Here is a 17,011-nt window from a genome sequence, read left to right as displayed (position 1 = left end):
CTGCTGTATGTTTCATTCAATCAACACATTGAATCCTACTAAGAAAGCCGAGTAAACGCACTCAATGCACACATCTGCTACTGCTATTACTATCCCAACTATAATTTCAGCTGTTAAGACTATAATATTCTTTTTATGACTAGCTAGCCTAGGCCTACTTCTTCTTCTGTTTAACAGTTCAGCTTTCAGCTTCTCCCGCATTGTATTTCAGCTCTTAGCGTTGTTAGATGATGCAGTTCAGTTTCCACACTGCCTCTTTTGTGTGACTCACACATTTTTGACATTCATTTCAGCTTGCGGGTATTTTCTCATTTCTGTATTTTCTGCAATTTAAGAAAAATAATTTCAGCATTCCAACGCATTTTCAGCAGGAAATGCCTTTCTAGTTTTGCTAGTTCACGTGCTAGTTCACCCCTACGACACTAGCCTAGCCTACTGTATGAATGAATGAACGAACGATATAACGAAACAATGTTACACTCGAAGGAAATGTGGAAATTAGGTTAAACTGAAACAAGGAATGTGTTGTATAATTGTATGAAATGTATGATGAAAATTGGCTAGCAATTTCACCAAGCAAATACCAAGAAATAGGTTGCTGCAGTTTGTCTTTCGACTACACTTCCACAATCCGCGATGGGACTGAGCTTCAATAGCGTCTGCGACTTTTTACAGTACAAAATCGCTGTCAATCAAAAGCAGATGCAGTCTTTCGACAGACCCTCCAATCATCACGCAGAAGCCCAGCGTCCAGCCAAGCCCACTCCTCCATTCACCCCCAAATCATTATGATTGCATGCTCAACCCTGATCTTGCCCATGCAACTTAATCTTGCACTCACATGTTCATTGCTCTTTTCATGCCTTTTACATGCCCTGTCAAAGTTAGGCAGATTTCCAAACCCCACCTTTGACCAAACAACACATCCATGAGATGGTTTCATCGAGAGGCATGGCCAGCTGTACATTTTCTTTGTCACAGCACTTCAAATCAGCCAGCTAACTTTGTCATACCAGGAGAGCTGAAAAGACCTGTTACTATGCACTAAATAAATCTTAGGTGTTGATCTGCCCTGCAGTTTAATTCTAAGTTTCTCCTCATAAGGATGACTTTCAAACGGCTTCGCCAAAATCAGGTCGACAATATTAGCATTGTCTGCCATCGTGTGCAGTTTGCTAGCTGGCTAGTTCACCCCTACGACACTACTAATAATTTTAGGAAATAGCAACAGCTAGCAAGAAAGCAAATATAAAGAAATAGGTTGCAGCAGTTTGTCTTTCAACTATAGTTGCAAAATCCGCGATGGGACTGAGCTTGAATAGCTTCGACAACTTTTTATAGTACGAAATCGCTGTCAATCAAAAGGAGATGCAGTCTTTCGACAGACCCTCCAATCATCACGCCGAAGCCCAGTGTCCAGGCCAGCCCACTCCTCTATTCACCCCCGGAGAAGCTGAGCGTCCGTGGGCGGGACATAATCGCAGCATTTATCCCATGACCGTATAGTTTCGAAGCCCTGAAAAAAACTGTTCAAAGCAGCCCCATTGAAGTCCATGGAAGCTGGGCTTCAACTAGGGAGGACAAACCCGTTTGAGCGTTTTTCCTGAAATACGTTTCAATAGTTATTCCTGGGGAAATTATGAAATTAAATTACATATTAACGATAATAAAATACTTGTGCACAATAATATCAACAATATTTGCTAAATGTAGACGTTTTTAATTTTACCTCGAAGCTACTTCCGTTAATCAGCAGTTTGTGAAAAAGAGGCTAGTTTTACGACAGTGACTTTGGATGTAGACTACTTTAACATGTTAGCTGATTAGCCAGTATGAGTGAGATATGTATACAGTCACATCAACAAACCTCTTGTTTGTTAAATATTTAGTCTTAAATACGATGGGAACACATCACATTAACCATTCTAAAATTCCCGACACGCCACATGTTTTTTTTTTGTCAAGCGTCCCTGAAACTTTGATTCCGAGTCGGAGTTCCATGAAGCTATTTTGTTGCAGTGAATGGGTGCGGGCACTCATCGGGGAGTCAGGTGGCTGAGCGGTGAGGGAATCGGGCCAGTAATCATAAGGTTGCCAGTTCGATTCCCGGCTGTGCCAAATTACGTTGTGTCCTTGGGCAAGGCACTTCACCCTACTTGCCTCGGGGGGAATGTCCCTGTACTTACCGTAAGTCGCTTTGGATAAGAGCGTCTGCTAAATGACTAAATGTAAATGTAAATAAACTCAAATATCTCAAAAGTCCCAACTGGAAAATGTTAGCGGTTTCACAGTCCTGTAGAGCAAATTTTCCTGAACAGATTGACATCAAGTTAAGGTTGTGGCATTGAAGTTCAGTTTAGTAGCCAAGGGTGTAAAGACCACTCGGCTAATTACAGACGTCTTAAAATTTTTAAACCCCAGTGCCACATACGGGACGGTATTCACACAGGCATTGGCTCTAATTTGAGTGATAGTTTGTTTCATCAATTGAAAAGTCCCAGATCACTTTTGACTCAAGTAGTGGGGGTGCTAGCTTGTCCGTGCTATAGCTTCCTAAACAACTATGGAATTCTACGTTTGAGTTTTTTGGTGGATTTGCTTAAATAGCGACACTACATCTGTGTTGTGTAGTCTCAAATATGCTGGATTAGTTTGCTTAGGAAACGACTGTCTCATTTACACTTTGAATCACACACTAGACAGACACCAGTGTAACTGCAGTGATGGTAGCTACTAGGGGTGGAACAATATATCGTGGAACAATATATCGCAATACAAAAATTTAACTATATGTATCGTAGAGTTATGGCAATATTTTTACAATATGACCCTATTGGTTGAGCTACCAGCGCACAACCTACTCTGCATCTGCGTCATGCGTTTATCATTGCATTCACAGAAATCGCTTAAACTGAGTTCACTAAATTGTATGTACAACAAAGAAAATTATTGAAAATGTTTAATGTCTAGGAAATAAATCTGTTAATTGAATTTCGTTAAAAAAAAAAGATAGGAAAATCAAAATATTGTGATTGTATCGTACACCCAGTATTGTGATACGTATTGTATCTAGGGATGTCACGAGAACCCATACTACCGATACCTTCCAGTTCTAAAATGTCAAAACACCGACGATGCCCATTTTTTTGAAGCACCGTAGGCACCGTTAGCGACAATGCCAGTGTTAGCAGCATCGGTTCCGGAACTGATGGGGGCAGCATACGCTTCAGTGTTCCAGTATTTGTTGCACTATAAGCATTAATTGCACTTTATTATGTTGTTCTATGCTATTTTGCACATGTTTTTATGTATTGTTATGACATTTTTATATTTTTAGACGTGTGAGTTCTAAATATTTCCGACGGTCCACACAGCGCAAGTTATTTATCCGAAACGGTACAGTAGCTAGCAAGCTTTCGTTAGCTTCCTGGCTAAATTAGCTAGCATAATACTCGTAGCAATTCTACTACCATGCTAGTGTTACTTGTCAATGCCGAATTATACTTCTCCGACTCCATTACGGACAGACGGACGGAGTCGGACGGATTGGTTGAATTAGCCTTCTGGTAGCAGTTCACAACTGCTACCAATAGTCTGGATGAACTCACAGAGGATGTGACATCATACATCAGCTTCTGTGAGGACTGCTGTATTCCAACACGCACCAGGGTGAACTTCAACAACGACAAGCCCTGGTTCTCAGCAGAGCTCAGAAGGTTGAGGTCAGAGAAGGAGGAAGCATTTCGGAGTGGGGATAGACAGATTCAAGGAGTCGAAGAACAGGTTTAGCAAGACGGTGAGAGAGGCCAAACGACTGTACTCAGAGAGACTGAAGCGTCAGTTCTCTGCTAACGACTCTGCTTCTGTCTGGAGAGGGCTCAGGCAGATTACCAACTACAAGCCCAGAGCCCCCCACTCCACTAACGACTTCCGTCTGGCCAACGACCTGAATGAGTTCTACTGTAGATTTGAAAGACAATTGGACTGTCCTGATCTACCCCTTCCCACCCACGAGGCCTCCTCCCTCACCCCCTCTACAGTGACAACTCTCTCCATTCAGGAGGGTGAAGTTAACAGACTTTTCAAGAGGCAGAACCCCCGCAAAGCAGCTGGGCCGGACTCTGTCTCTCCTGCCACCCTCAAGCACTGCGCTGACCAGCTGTCTCCGGTGTTCACCTACATCTTTAACACCTCCCTGGAGACATGCCATGTGCCAGCCTGTCTCAAGTCCTCCACCATCATCCCTGTGCCCAGAAAGCCAAGGCCAACAGGACTCAATGACTACAGACCCGTCGCCCTGACCTCTGTGGTAATGAAGTTTTTTGAGCGCCTTGTGCTGGCACACCTCAAAGCCATCACAGACCCTTTCCTGGACCCACTGCAGTTTGCCTACAGAGCCAACAGATCTGTGGATGACGCCGTTAACATGGCCCTCCACTTCACCCTACAGCACCTGGACTGCCCAGCATCCTATGCCAGGATCCTGTTTGTGGACTTCAGCTCTGCCTTCAACACCATCATCCCTGCCCTGCTTCAGGACAAGCTCTCCTAGCTGAACGTGCCCGACTCCACCTGCAGGTGGATCACAGACTTCCTGTCTGACAAGAAGCAGTGCGTTAAGCTGGGAACACAAGTCTCTGACTCCCGGTCCATCAGCACCGGATCTCCTCAGGGCTGCGTCCTTTCCCCTTTGCTCTTCTCCCTGTACACCAACAGCTGCACCTCCAGTCATCCGTCTGTCAAACTTCTGAAGTTTGCGGACGACACCACCCTCATTGGGCTCATCTCTGACGGGGATGAGTCTGACTATAGGTGGGAAGCTGACAACCTGGTGACCTGGTGTAGCAAGAACAACTTGGAGCTCAATGCTCTTAACCCTTGTGTTATCTTCGGGTCATTCTGACCCATCAGTCATTGTGACCCACCGTCGTATTGCGACAAATTTACCGCATACAAAGACAAAGTGAAGCATTTTCTTTTAACAGCTAGGCTGTCTCAGACCCCCCACATTGCAAAGGTTAAAAGAAAATTATTTTAATTTGTTTTTGTATTGGGTAAAATTGGGTAAACACTACGATGGTTCGTTATGAACCTTTGGGTCATGTGACCCGAAAGCAGGACGAGGGTTAAGACAGTGGAGATGGTTGTGGACTTCAGGAAGAATACAACCCCACTCACCCCCATCACCCTGTGCGACTCCCCAGTCAACACTATGGAGTCCTTCCGCTTCCTGGGCACCATCCTCTCCCAGGACCTCAAGTGGGAACTGAACATTAGCTCCCTCACCAAAAAATCATCTTCCATCACGTCTGGTACGCTGCTGCCACTGCCAAGGACAAGAGCAGACTGCAGCGTATCATCCGCACTGCTGAGAAGGTGATAGGCTGCAATCTGCCTACCCTCGAGGACCTGCACACCTCGAGGACCCTGAGGCGTGCGAGGAAGATTGTGGCCGACCCCTCCCACCCTGGTGAAGACAGGCAGAAGGCTGCGGTCCATCAGGACCAAAACCTCACGCCATAAGAACAGTTTCTTTCCATCTGCTACTGGCCCCTTCAACAAGGCCAAGGACTCCCATTGACATTCATTCACTTATTTAACTATTATAAGTCCATCTAATGGCAATTCAGTATGCATAAGCCACTTTATCTCAGTATCCGATGGCACTATATTGACCATTCACGCTGCTCATTGTTCTTATTTTTATATATATTTTATTTTATATTTAAATTGTTGTATTCTTAGATTGTTTAGTTCTTAGAAATAGTTAAACTTTTGTACTTTTACTTAATTTAAGATCTGTATATGTTTAGTACCTCCCTGCCACAGTAAATTCCGTGTTTGTATAACATACATGGCGAATAAACCGATTTTTTTTTTTTACTAATTTCATTTATGAATTTGAATTGTGGTCACGATTTTGCAGCCACGTTCTTAAAATGAAAATGCATTTCTGGAAATGCATTCGAATTTGAATTGTGGTCACAATTTTGCAGCCACGTTCTTAAAATGAAAATGTATTTCTGAAAATGCATTTGAATTTGAATTGTGGTCACGATTTTGCAGCCACGTTCTTGAAAATGAAAATGCATTTCTGGAAATGCATTTGAATTTGAAATGTGGTCACAATTTTGCAGCCACGTTCTTAAAATGAAAATGTATTTCTGAAAATGCATTTGAATTTGAATTGTGGTCACGATTTTGCAGCCACGTTCTTGAAAATGAAAATGCATTTCTGGAAATGCATTTGAATTTGAATTGTGGACACGATTTTGCAGCCACGTTCTTAAAATGAAAATGCATTTCTGGAAATGCATTTTAATTTTCAAATTTTACATTTCAAATTGAATTTTGGTATCTATTTGCTGGGGCATGTTTTGAAAATTAAATCTCAAATGTCTATTTCTTTTTCATTTTAATTAAGTGAAAGATTGAGCACTCTTGAAGAAGAAAATTAAAATGCAAATAGGATGATTGATTACTAATTTCATTTATGAGTCAAATAATGCAGCCACATGCTTAAAATGCAAATGCATTTCTGGAAATGCATTTGCATTTGAATTTTGGTAACGATTTGCTTCCATAAATTTATGCTGTGGCATTGAAGATCAGGTTAGTAGCCAATGGCTCTAAGTACTCTCAGCCAATTACAGACCTCTTAAAATGGGAAAACCTCTGTGTCACATACGGGATGGTATTCACACAGAGATTGGCTCTAATTTGATAGACAGTTTGATTCACCAATTGAAAAACTCATCTGGGAATTTTGATTTTTGTAAGGGGTGTCGAGATTTTTTTCTAAACCGCGTCGTGTACAGCATTACAGTGAGCTACACTGGCTTAAAACTACAGGTATATAATGATAATTGTACCCATTAATTGTTTACTAGTAATATTATCTCATAATAAATCATAAAACGTTCATTGATATGTGAGGCATGTTTATTATTTTAACGATAGAAAACGGATCACTGACCGCTATCGTATATGTCCAACAGAGGCTAATTATGCTAACGCCTCAGTCAACAAGCGAAAAATGACTATTGTTTGCGAAAGTAAATGTACTAATAATATCAGCGTACATCATATTGTACATTAAATCTCACAATTGTGTTTTTTACCACAATTTTAAATGAGCAATAAATTCAGTTTAGCATTTGTTGACGCTTGGAACTCCGTTGTGATTACATAGAGAGCAGAACGTTTTTCCTCCCTATCAACAGGGAAATGCACTGTGACGCTACTGTAGACTCACGGTGTTCCGTACACAACTTTTACTCACGGTGTTCCGTACACGTCACATAAAACACGCCAGCCAATAAAAAATACTTCCTGGCAAAATGTGTAATCGATACTGTTACAAAGTTAATTTTCTCCCGCTTCCAGCCAAATCAAATTGACATCAGTTGGACTTCTGCTGTCAACAAGAGCACAGTAAGTAGCGAAGCTCCCCCTACCGTTGAATCATGGTCTTTAAAAATGGTGCCGGGAGAGGAATTTGCATAGCAATTAGCTAGGCGGAGCCGTATCTCCGTAAGGGAAACTGCTCTCTAAGCCTTGTTTTATCAACTTACAAATGTCTAAATTAAACAAAAACATCTTAAAGTATGTTTTGACGTATCATTTCATACAATTTGTAGTTTTAAAATGACTTGTTACAGTCTTGATTACGCGATGGATTAATGCTAGAATCACCGCAGGAAAATTGACTGTCATGACGCGTCTTTTTGAGTGAAACCAATATAAATGTATTATTATGTATTGAATTACGTCAAACTGATCTTATTTTATTTAATGCCAATGTATTCCTTTACAATCATTATCAAAACTACCCAATAAGACCATTTATTTTTTTTAAATTACCTCAGGAAACCTTAACTGTCATGTTGCGTCTTGTGCAGCCGCAACTTAAAATCATTAGACTGAACACTACTGTTAGGACGTGATATTTCTCTTACTTAAAATACAATTACTGAACAGTTATTACTAATGCTATAGTCAACCTTATTTAATATATTATGAAATAGAAAACAGGTACAGTAGGGTCTAATACTGTGTGGCGCTCCCTTTGACTCCAGTGGTGGCACTCCTGCTTTGTCAGGACGGGGTTCAAATCCCTGTGGTGTCTTCTGCCTTTATTAGTAGACTTAGCATGATCAATATATATGATCATCAATATACTGTATTGTAGCCTAACTGTGGCGCACCAGCAAAAACAATATCTAGAAGAACTGGAGCTTCATCTATTATGCCACAAACGATAAAGCTTAGTTATCATTCTCAGATTGCTCTCCTGTCTGTGTCCCTTGTCAGGACATGTGAAGCACTAGGTCTGGTCCCCTGGTGTTCTCCACCACCATCCACACGTGTGTTCACAATGTGTGATAGGCCTGAATAAAGGATTGTCGTTTTCTTTGTCTATTTCTACAGCTATGACATCAAAAGAGTCCAAGAGGAGGAGGACCTACACCCCTCAGGAGATGGAGGTAAGGGTGGCAGAGGTGAGGGGGGGGAGGAGTGTGAGGGAAGTGGCCAAGGAAAGTGGCATGCCTGCCACAACCCTCCAGGATTGGGTGACTGGTAAGTACACCCATGGGCCCCACACCAACCTGGCCATCACTCCGGATGAGGAAGAGGAGCTCATAAGGTACTCCCTGTGGATGGCAGACCATGGGTGGCCATTGAGCCGGGCCACCATAAAGGTGTACGCACTGGAGATGGTGAAAGCCTCAGGGAGGGCATCTCTGGTCAATCTGGAGCGGGGCCTGAGTGACAACTGGTGGTCACGGTTCCGGGCTCGCCACCCGGAGCTGTCTACCAGGATCCCCAGCCACATCGACAGGGCCAGGGTATTTGCGGCCACGGAAGAAGCCATCGATGGCTTTTTTGATCTTTATGAGCCAATATTCCACCAGCACGGCTTCCACACGACACCTCATCTGGTTTTTAATGCCGATGAGACGGGGTTTGGGGACAAACCCAAGTCCAGGGAGCGGGTGCTGGCGCCGAAAGGCAAAAAGCACATTTACAGGCAGCAAGTCACCACCCGGGAGCACATCACTGTGCACAGCTGCATCAGTGCTGCAGGGGCAGACATCCCCCCTTTTGTCATCTTCTCTGGCTGCCTCCCAAGTGCTCCATATGCCCTGGAAGGTCCCCCTGGTGCCATCTATGGCAGGTCAGAGAAGGGGTATATGGACAGTGGCCTGTGGCTGAAGTGGTTAGGCCACTTTGTCAAACATGCCCCCCCAGAGAGGCCTCTGCTCCTTGTGGTCGACCAGGCGGAGCCACATAAGAACAGGGAAGCCATCCGGTTCTGCAGGGAGAACATGGTGGTGGTTGTGTGCCTCCCTGCGCACACCACCCACGTGATGCAGCAACTGGATGTGGGGGTGTTTGGTCCTCTGAAGAGGATTTTTGACCGGGATGCTGCCCGTCTTGGCCTGGTGAGGGGGGATGTTTTTTTGGGGAAAAAAAACTTTTCCCCCCTCCTTAAGGAAGCTTGGCCTAAGGCTGCCAAGCCTGAGAACATCAGGGCAGCCTTCAGGAGGACAGGCCTCTTCCCCTGCAACAGGGGAGGGTATGATAAGACCCAGCTGACCAAAGTCAGACCTGCACCCTCCACGGCGACCACCACCGGCCCAGCCCCGTCCACGGCAACCACCACCGGCCCAGCCCCCTCCACGACGACCACCACCAGCCCAGCCCCTTCCATGGCGACCACCACCGGCCCAGCCCCCGCCCCAGCCCCCTCCACGGCGACCACCACCGGCCCAGCCCCGTCCACGGCAACTACCACCGGCCCAGCCCCCGGCCCAGCCCCCTCCACGGCGACCACCACCGGCCCAGCCCCGTCCACGGCAACCACCACCGGCCCAGCCCCCGGCCCAGCCCCCACCACGGCGACCACCACCGGCCCAGCCTCCGGCCCAGCCCCCACCACGGCGACCACCCCCGGCCCAGCCTCCTCCACCGGCCCTGCCCCCCCTGCAGCAATCCCTTGCTGCCGAACCTGCACCTGCCATGGACCTGCCCAATCCAATCCTTTGGTGCGAGCAGGTCTGGTCTCAGCCAAGTGGGGAGACATTTTAATGCCCCCAGTGATGGCCAACCGTCAAGACCAGCGGCTACCAGTGGTGAGGAGGAGGCCACCACTTGGTGCTCGGGTCGTCACCAGTGACGAGTACAATGAGCTGCTGGTCCGACAGGAGGAAGAGGAGAAGGAGAAGGAGGAAGCTCGGCTTGGGAGACAGACAGAAGTGCTGAGGAAAAGGGAGATGGCGCAGAGGAAGAAGCCCAGAGGAAGAGGGAGGAAAAGGAGAGGAAGAGGGCAGAGAAGGAGAGGCAGATGGCAGTAGTGGAGGAGCTTGGCGGACACTGCGCTGTCTGCCGTAGCCTATTCCCTCCCTCAGGTGAGGAGGCAGGTGAGGAGGATGCCATCTACGAGTGGGTTCAGTGCGAACTTTGTGAGCTCTGGTTCCACCTCACTTGTTTGGGGATTGCAAGTGTGCCAGCAGGGGACTGGTACTGCCCCAAGTGTTTCCTCAGTGAGATCTAGCACTTTGTATATATGTTTGCTATCTTTGGCTATTTTACCCAGTTCTGTTTAATGTTTTTGTTAAATATGTTCTGCATTTCAACAGTTTAATCTTTAATCAGTTTAATCTTTTAAAATCAACTTTAATGTTAATAGTTTTTTGGGGGGGCATATGGATCAGCGTTCTCGTCGCGCCTCCTGTCAGTACCTGTTCTTATGCAGGGAAGCTAATGATCCTAATATATTTCTAAACACAACATCTCACAGTTCTCTGTTGAAGGCAGGGCTCCAATTGATTTACAATTCTATATGTATGTGTAGAATATGTAGTTATGCTAGTTTGAGACCACAATAGCTATGGAAATAAAGAGTGAATGCAATTATGGATTGAAGTTGGCTTTGTCCATATACAATTTGTCCATTTCACAACACCTTGTATTTCTAATGCTGAGAAGTAGCCTAGCCTAAGGAATAACTTGTCCCTGTGAGAACCCTGTGACGGACGCCAACTTTCCACCAGCTTTCATTTTGACACGCATATTCAAGGTAAGGGGTAACCTCTAGAATCACAGGAGCTTCCACTGTGTTCCCATAAAGTATCCCTGAAAACCTGTGTGCTAGCGAATAACTGCCTACAACCACACAAATACAAGCTCCTATTCCAACTTTCTTGCGATGAAAGAAAGTGTAATGTGTTGCCTTTCACAAGCAAAAGCAAATCTAAGTGACTTATTTGGTTATTAAAATAATGGGCAATTAGAATAGTCCGTAATATACATACTTAGGGTAATTTATATGGATAGTATATACTAATAATGTATATTAGGTTATTATACATATTATCATCCATATAATAGTATCCATATTATACATGTGCATATTATTTATATTATATTATGAGTATAAACACATATAAGTCTCTTATATGTGTCTAACAAGTGTCTTTAAATATTTTATCGTTGTGGTTGTCAGTTAAACATGTTTCCATCTGTTGGACCCCTGGTGGAAAGAAGCAAACGTTACACCATGAGTTAAATAATATCGGAAAACGGAACACCGTGAGCTACTCATGATGTTCCGAACAACGCCGGATGTCGCCGTTTTTTTATATTTTAACGTGTATTATTGGTTCAACATCATGTCAATCATAGCTCAGAAAGTTGCCAAGCGTTTTCCGGCAACTACGATGCTATCAGATTAGCTGTAGCCTTATTTTTGACCGTTGCAGCCTCATTTGAAGTCGCTATACGTCCGAGTTTGTACGGAACACCGTGAGTCTACAGTACGGGAATGTATGAGAAGGAAATCAGTCAGTCGACCTGCTAATATATGTAGCTGATTCTGAACGAACTCGTCTTCGATATGAACGTGTTATAACGCATTTAAAATGTTAACACAACAGTAAATATTTGACCATACATTTTTTTTACATTTTAGGGGAAGCTGAACTTCGCTTGCAGTTTTAAAGAAATCGCCACTGGTGCACTCACTGCCGTAGGGGATAGTGAACGAGTTGGCGGTTTCAGACACACGGAAGCGATCAACATCATACGATACAACACGCTAGCGATTTAATGCATTTGTTTCAGTGTTAATTACTTCAGCGGCCACGTTGTCTTGACCTAAACTGATTTTTGAGTCCGACACACCAAAATAAAACTTACCGTTTCAGCCATTTTCTTCTTCTATGAATTTGATTCTTCTTCTTTCCGTGTTATGGCAGATTGCAACTAACATTTAAGAGGTGCATCACCGCCACCTACTGTTCGGGAGTGTAGCCGCCTACACTACTTCAAATAGTTGTAGCCCAGTCCCAGTACTTGGTGGGCCGAGGCTCAACATCGTGCATTTGAACGATCTCTGGCGATGGAGGAGCTGGATTGTTCTGTATTGCTTTAAAACGTTTCCACAACCCTAATAAAATGTGTTGGCATGTCCAGTTCTTGCATATTTTTCAAGGAACGTACATTTTGTTTCTTTATCGACACAGGCATATTTACCAATCAACTACGGTCCGCATCCAATCAGAGCTCATATATATATTACACCTTCATAAAATCCACCAATTGGGTACCCTGATATTAAAGGCGAGTCAAGTTGGAAGTAAACATTCACATGTGCATTTTGGTAACCATTATACTAAGTTTTAGCCTACAGTTGGGCCAGTGAATACAAATACAAATGTCCCTCTAGTGACCAAACTTCCTACTAAACATATTCCCCTTATTGGCGGTGCATATTAAGTAAAGAGAATATTGTTATTCATTGAGAAATCATGACCATCAGTCAAGACATGATATTTTCTAAAAGGACTACTCTTTCCTTGCCTTTCGTCTTTTAAAACATAAGAGGTTCAAGCCTTAACAAAACCTTTACATAAACATCAGTGCCTACAATTTGAGCCCTATTCTCATGCTTTTGTGGAGATAGTGTAAAAGCGAGCTACCCATCTGCTCCCATTGAACTGCATAATAAGGGAAATATACACTAACCAAAAATGTAGTTGGAGAAAAAGGAAAAATGTATAGTGTGTTAAACACCGGTGGCAAGTTGCTTCTTGATGCTGAGAGGTGCATGGATGACAATCTTCAACTCCATATTCATGGCAGGGATCTGTTTGTGTGTTGCAAGGTACCACTTCAATTGCTCCAGGGGTATATACTAGATATCTCTCAATAAAAACAACAATGTTCATGTAGCGTGGTTCGTTCTGCTTTGTATAGTTTCAATTAGGACACTGCTGCAACTGAAGATCTGCTGGTTGCAGTATTTTTTATTCTCCTGCACGCTGCACACAAAGAGACAACACATAAAATAGAGCTGCAAGCAGCAATGAAGGGGCCAAGCAGCACAAAAGAGAGAAATTCAGTAGCTAAAGAAGCAAAGCAAAACAAAAAATGTTTTGCTTTTTAAGCCTTGTGTTATCTTCGGGTCGTTCTGACCCATCAGTCATTGTGACCCACCGTCGTATTGCGACAACTTTACCGCATACAAAAACAAAGTGAAGCATTTTCTTTTAACCGTTGGGCTGTCTCAGACCCCCCACATTGCGAAGGTTAAAAGAAAATTATTTTTATTTGTTTTTGTATTGGGTAAAATTGGGTAAACACAACGATGGTTCGTTATGAACCTTTGGGTCATGTGACCCGAAGGCAGCACGAGGGTTAAATTGCATTATATTATACTTTTTGTCCCCGAAACGTTTTGATTATCTTAATGGCATTGTGCAAAAGACGTATACCGAGTTTTGTAACGATAAGCTAGTGCATTGAGTAAATATATCATTTTAGGACAAAATTCTAAATAGCCAACGCCCAAAATGGCCTACATGGGAAAGTGTTATTACATTTATGCATTTAGCAGACGCTTTTATCCAAAGCGACTTCCAAGAGAGAGCTTTACAAAAGAGCATAGGTCACTGATCATAACAACGAGATAGCCCCAAACATTGCGAGCAGCCAAAACATGAAGCATACATTGTGAAAAAACAAATAAGTGCCAGGGAAGAACCATAAGAGCATGCAGTTAAACAAGTTACAATTAAACAACATGAAACTCAAAAAGTGCAAGAGTGTACCTGTACAAAAACAATCAACAGTCAAATATTTCACAGCGAGTACAAGAATTTAAAACCGTTACAACTAACCAACAAGAGCAACAAGTCTCTCAATACGAGTCATTGTGATCCTGGAGGAAACTAACATCAGGTCCAGCCAAGCATTCCTAAGTGCCGTTGTACTCCCGGAACAAGTGCGTCTTGAGCGTTATATTTTACTTGGTGTGCCACATAGAATCAGGAGAGTACAATCTTGTGAGTTTTGGTTCAGAAGTTATGATGCAAGAAATCCAATGCGCTGGCTAGATGTAGCAGCATTATATCTACAAAGTACAATAAATCTGGCTCTTCTTGAGTATAAATCCCCTGAGAATGAAACATTATCCTTACCATTATGATTATACTGCTAGACAGCTACTGTGGCGTACCTGGCTTCCTGTTTCACTAAATAGATAATCCAGTATCATGACATGCTTGATGACTGTTGCTGGATTCAAACCTATGACCTTGCACTTCAAAGGAGACCATCTTATCCCAGTGAGCTATTCTCAGTGCTTGGAATTGCTGTGTTCAGTTACTGTATAAAAAAAGTAAGCCGTTTCTCCTGTGGCAAGCGTTAACCAAGCGTTAACCAAGTATAAACAGCTGTAATTCAGTCATATTTTGACATATCAAGGTGATTGTGGTCTAAAGATGATTTGATTAAATTTTCATGAAAATAGGAGCAACGTGAAAACGAGGAGTTCGAAAAAGTATAATAAAAAATATAACTGCAAGCAGCGATGCGGGTTCCTCCGCAAAATGGCAAAATATTACAAAAATGTACATTGTAGAAGGTCAAGAGTTGGACCACAAGAGAGCAAAACTACTTCATGTTTGGCCAACAACAATAGGCTGAATGGGGATTTGAACTCATAAGCATAAGGTCACAAGTCAGTCTCTCTATCCTCTCTGCTACACACCAACTGTTGAGATTGTATGAGTAGAAAGGGCAGAGTATGAGCTTTGGTCAGCTTTGGGACAAAGGTTAAAAAACGGTTGACATTTCAAGATAAAATTGCATAAAATTGTGCATGGTATATCAGAATGATGTCACCTTGAAGCCAATAAGGTTTGAAAAACCATCAGTCAAAATTATATTTGATTTATTGACACAAAGATATAAAGACACATCTGCCCGCACACTATCCCCATCCATGCTGTTTCCCTCTCTCCCAGCACAGGTCATGCCAAAGCAGAAATGCTGCAGCAGCCACATGAGGTTTAGATATAGTCCAAAAATTACCTCCCACAATCAATACATATCAACCGCAACATTGTGTTCAACCTTTCTCAAAGATGGCTTGAAACCCACGGATATACACTTCCTTCTTGAGTAGATCTCAAAAGTAGCCTCATTGGCAACTGGCTAGGGTACATCCCGGGTACAACCCACGTCCAGCTCCTTGCAAGTGGACCCTCTGGTGGTTAAATAGCCGACTGTCTGTTCCGATTAAACTACACGACACGCACACTCAGGGTGACCAACAAGATTATATTAACTAACAAACAATAACATTACAAACATCTAACTGAACGAACACAACAACTGAAATCCCTTGCATGGTTGTTATAACCGAACTATTTTCCACTAGTCTTTGCGTTTTTTGACATGCCGCACTGCATGCTGGGTACTCAAGAGTGCCAACTGCGTGATATGACGAGATGCTAGTGACGTGCTAAGGTCTCTGAGTCTCCTGCATTAACAAGTTCTGCTCAATTAGCAAGCTATTTTTACTAATGTTTTGTTAGCTATTGAATGGTAATGCAAGCTAGCTAAAAACAATGTTAGTTAGCTTGGCTAAACTGGTTTTCAGAGCAACAGAGATCAACATATCAGATCAGTTGAACTTTATTCAGAAAGGGGGGATCTGTATTTTTTACTCTACTCTTAACGCATGACTATGTTTAACTTAATGTCTGCACCTCTCTGTCACCAACTGTCTCTGGAGTGGGGGGTGGGGGCTTCTAATCCAACAAATTACATCCCTGAACTTTTAAAACATATCAATGGCCTACTACAATTGTAAACATCCTTTGGCCTCTTCTGCAATTGGACCTTGATACAATCTAATCTATAATCCAATATTTGTTGCCCATTCTGCACAGTTTTGGGGGACTTTCCACACCAGCACAATTTTCCCAGTTCCTCTATTCTGCACTAGTACACTATTTCTTTGAAACTTAATGTAGGCCCATTCTAGTATAGCAGTTACATGCAACACAGATGAAACTCAGGAGAGTGAATTAGATATAATGGTAGTGGAAGAGTGCTGTACCTTTGTGCTTCTCTTGTCCACCTCTATAAAACATATCTGGGGCACCACTGCTTTTGCCTGTTAGTGTTTGCAATGCTGGGATGAAAACTATCGTACTTCTTTGATTAAACGCCGCCCTGGAATAAACGCTGCACCAAAAATGAACATTGTGTAATAAACGACGCCCTCAATTAAACGCCTCACCAAAAAAATCAGAAAAGGGTTATTTAATTGGTTACATTAAAACACAGTATTTATTACACAAGTAAATCACAAGTGTAGCCTACTATAATTCCCATGAAGCACTTTTCATCTTACATTCAACTTTTTTTCAGATGTGTAATAAACATTCTCAAGAGTCTTCATATCAACTTGTGATTGTATCAGAGTATCAGTTTTGCACCGGTGAATGTGTAATGCATTATTTTAGCGTTAGCAATGAATTAGATTTCCTTTATTTCAATCATTTTTGAAGATATGAAGTTGCCTTAGCACATGGTAACATGTTGTAGTATCTTCCACGTGACATATCAAGTTTGGTGTTGAAATCTCAAAGATTTGCTGAGATTTGACCCAACTTCCTGTTTAGTTGCTTTGTTGCTGATTTTGATTGGCTGTACT

The 17,011-nt window shown here is 42.9% G+C and overlaps 1 protein-coding gene across 2 annotated transcripts in view; it reads right to left on the bottom strand.

Moving 5' to 3' along the window:
- The window catches only part of nfatc2ip (nuclear factor of activated T cells 2 interacting protein), a 42,226-nt gene extending 29,962 nt beyond the window's left edge, over nucleotides 1–12,264 (bottom strand). Inside the window, exon 1 of one of the 2 annotated variants that reach the window (XM_062453787.1) lies at nucleotides 12,202–12,264. Coding sequence is in view for 1 of the 2 variants with exons in the window: in XM_062453779.1 (XP_062309763.1) it covers nucleotides 12,202–12,213 (12 nt within the window). In the remaining variant the exon portion in view is untranslated. The remainder of the gene's footprint in view (nucleotides 1–12,201) is intronic. The other variant, XM_062453779.1, reaches the window with a different exon arrangement.
- Between the last annotated feature and the right edge of the window lie 4,747 nt (nucleotides 12,265–17,011).

The sequence above is a fragment of the Osmerus eperlanus genome, chromosome 2 (assembly GCF_963692335.1).
Source record: "Osmerus eperlanus chromosome 2, fOsmEpe2.1, whole genome shotgun sequence".
NCBI lineage: Eukaryota > Metazoa > Chordata > Actinopteri > Osmeriformes > Osmeridae > Osmerus > Osmerus eperlanus.
This window is presented reverse-complemented; position numbering and strand designations above follow the sequence as displayed.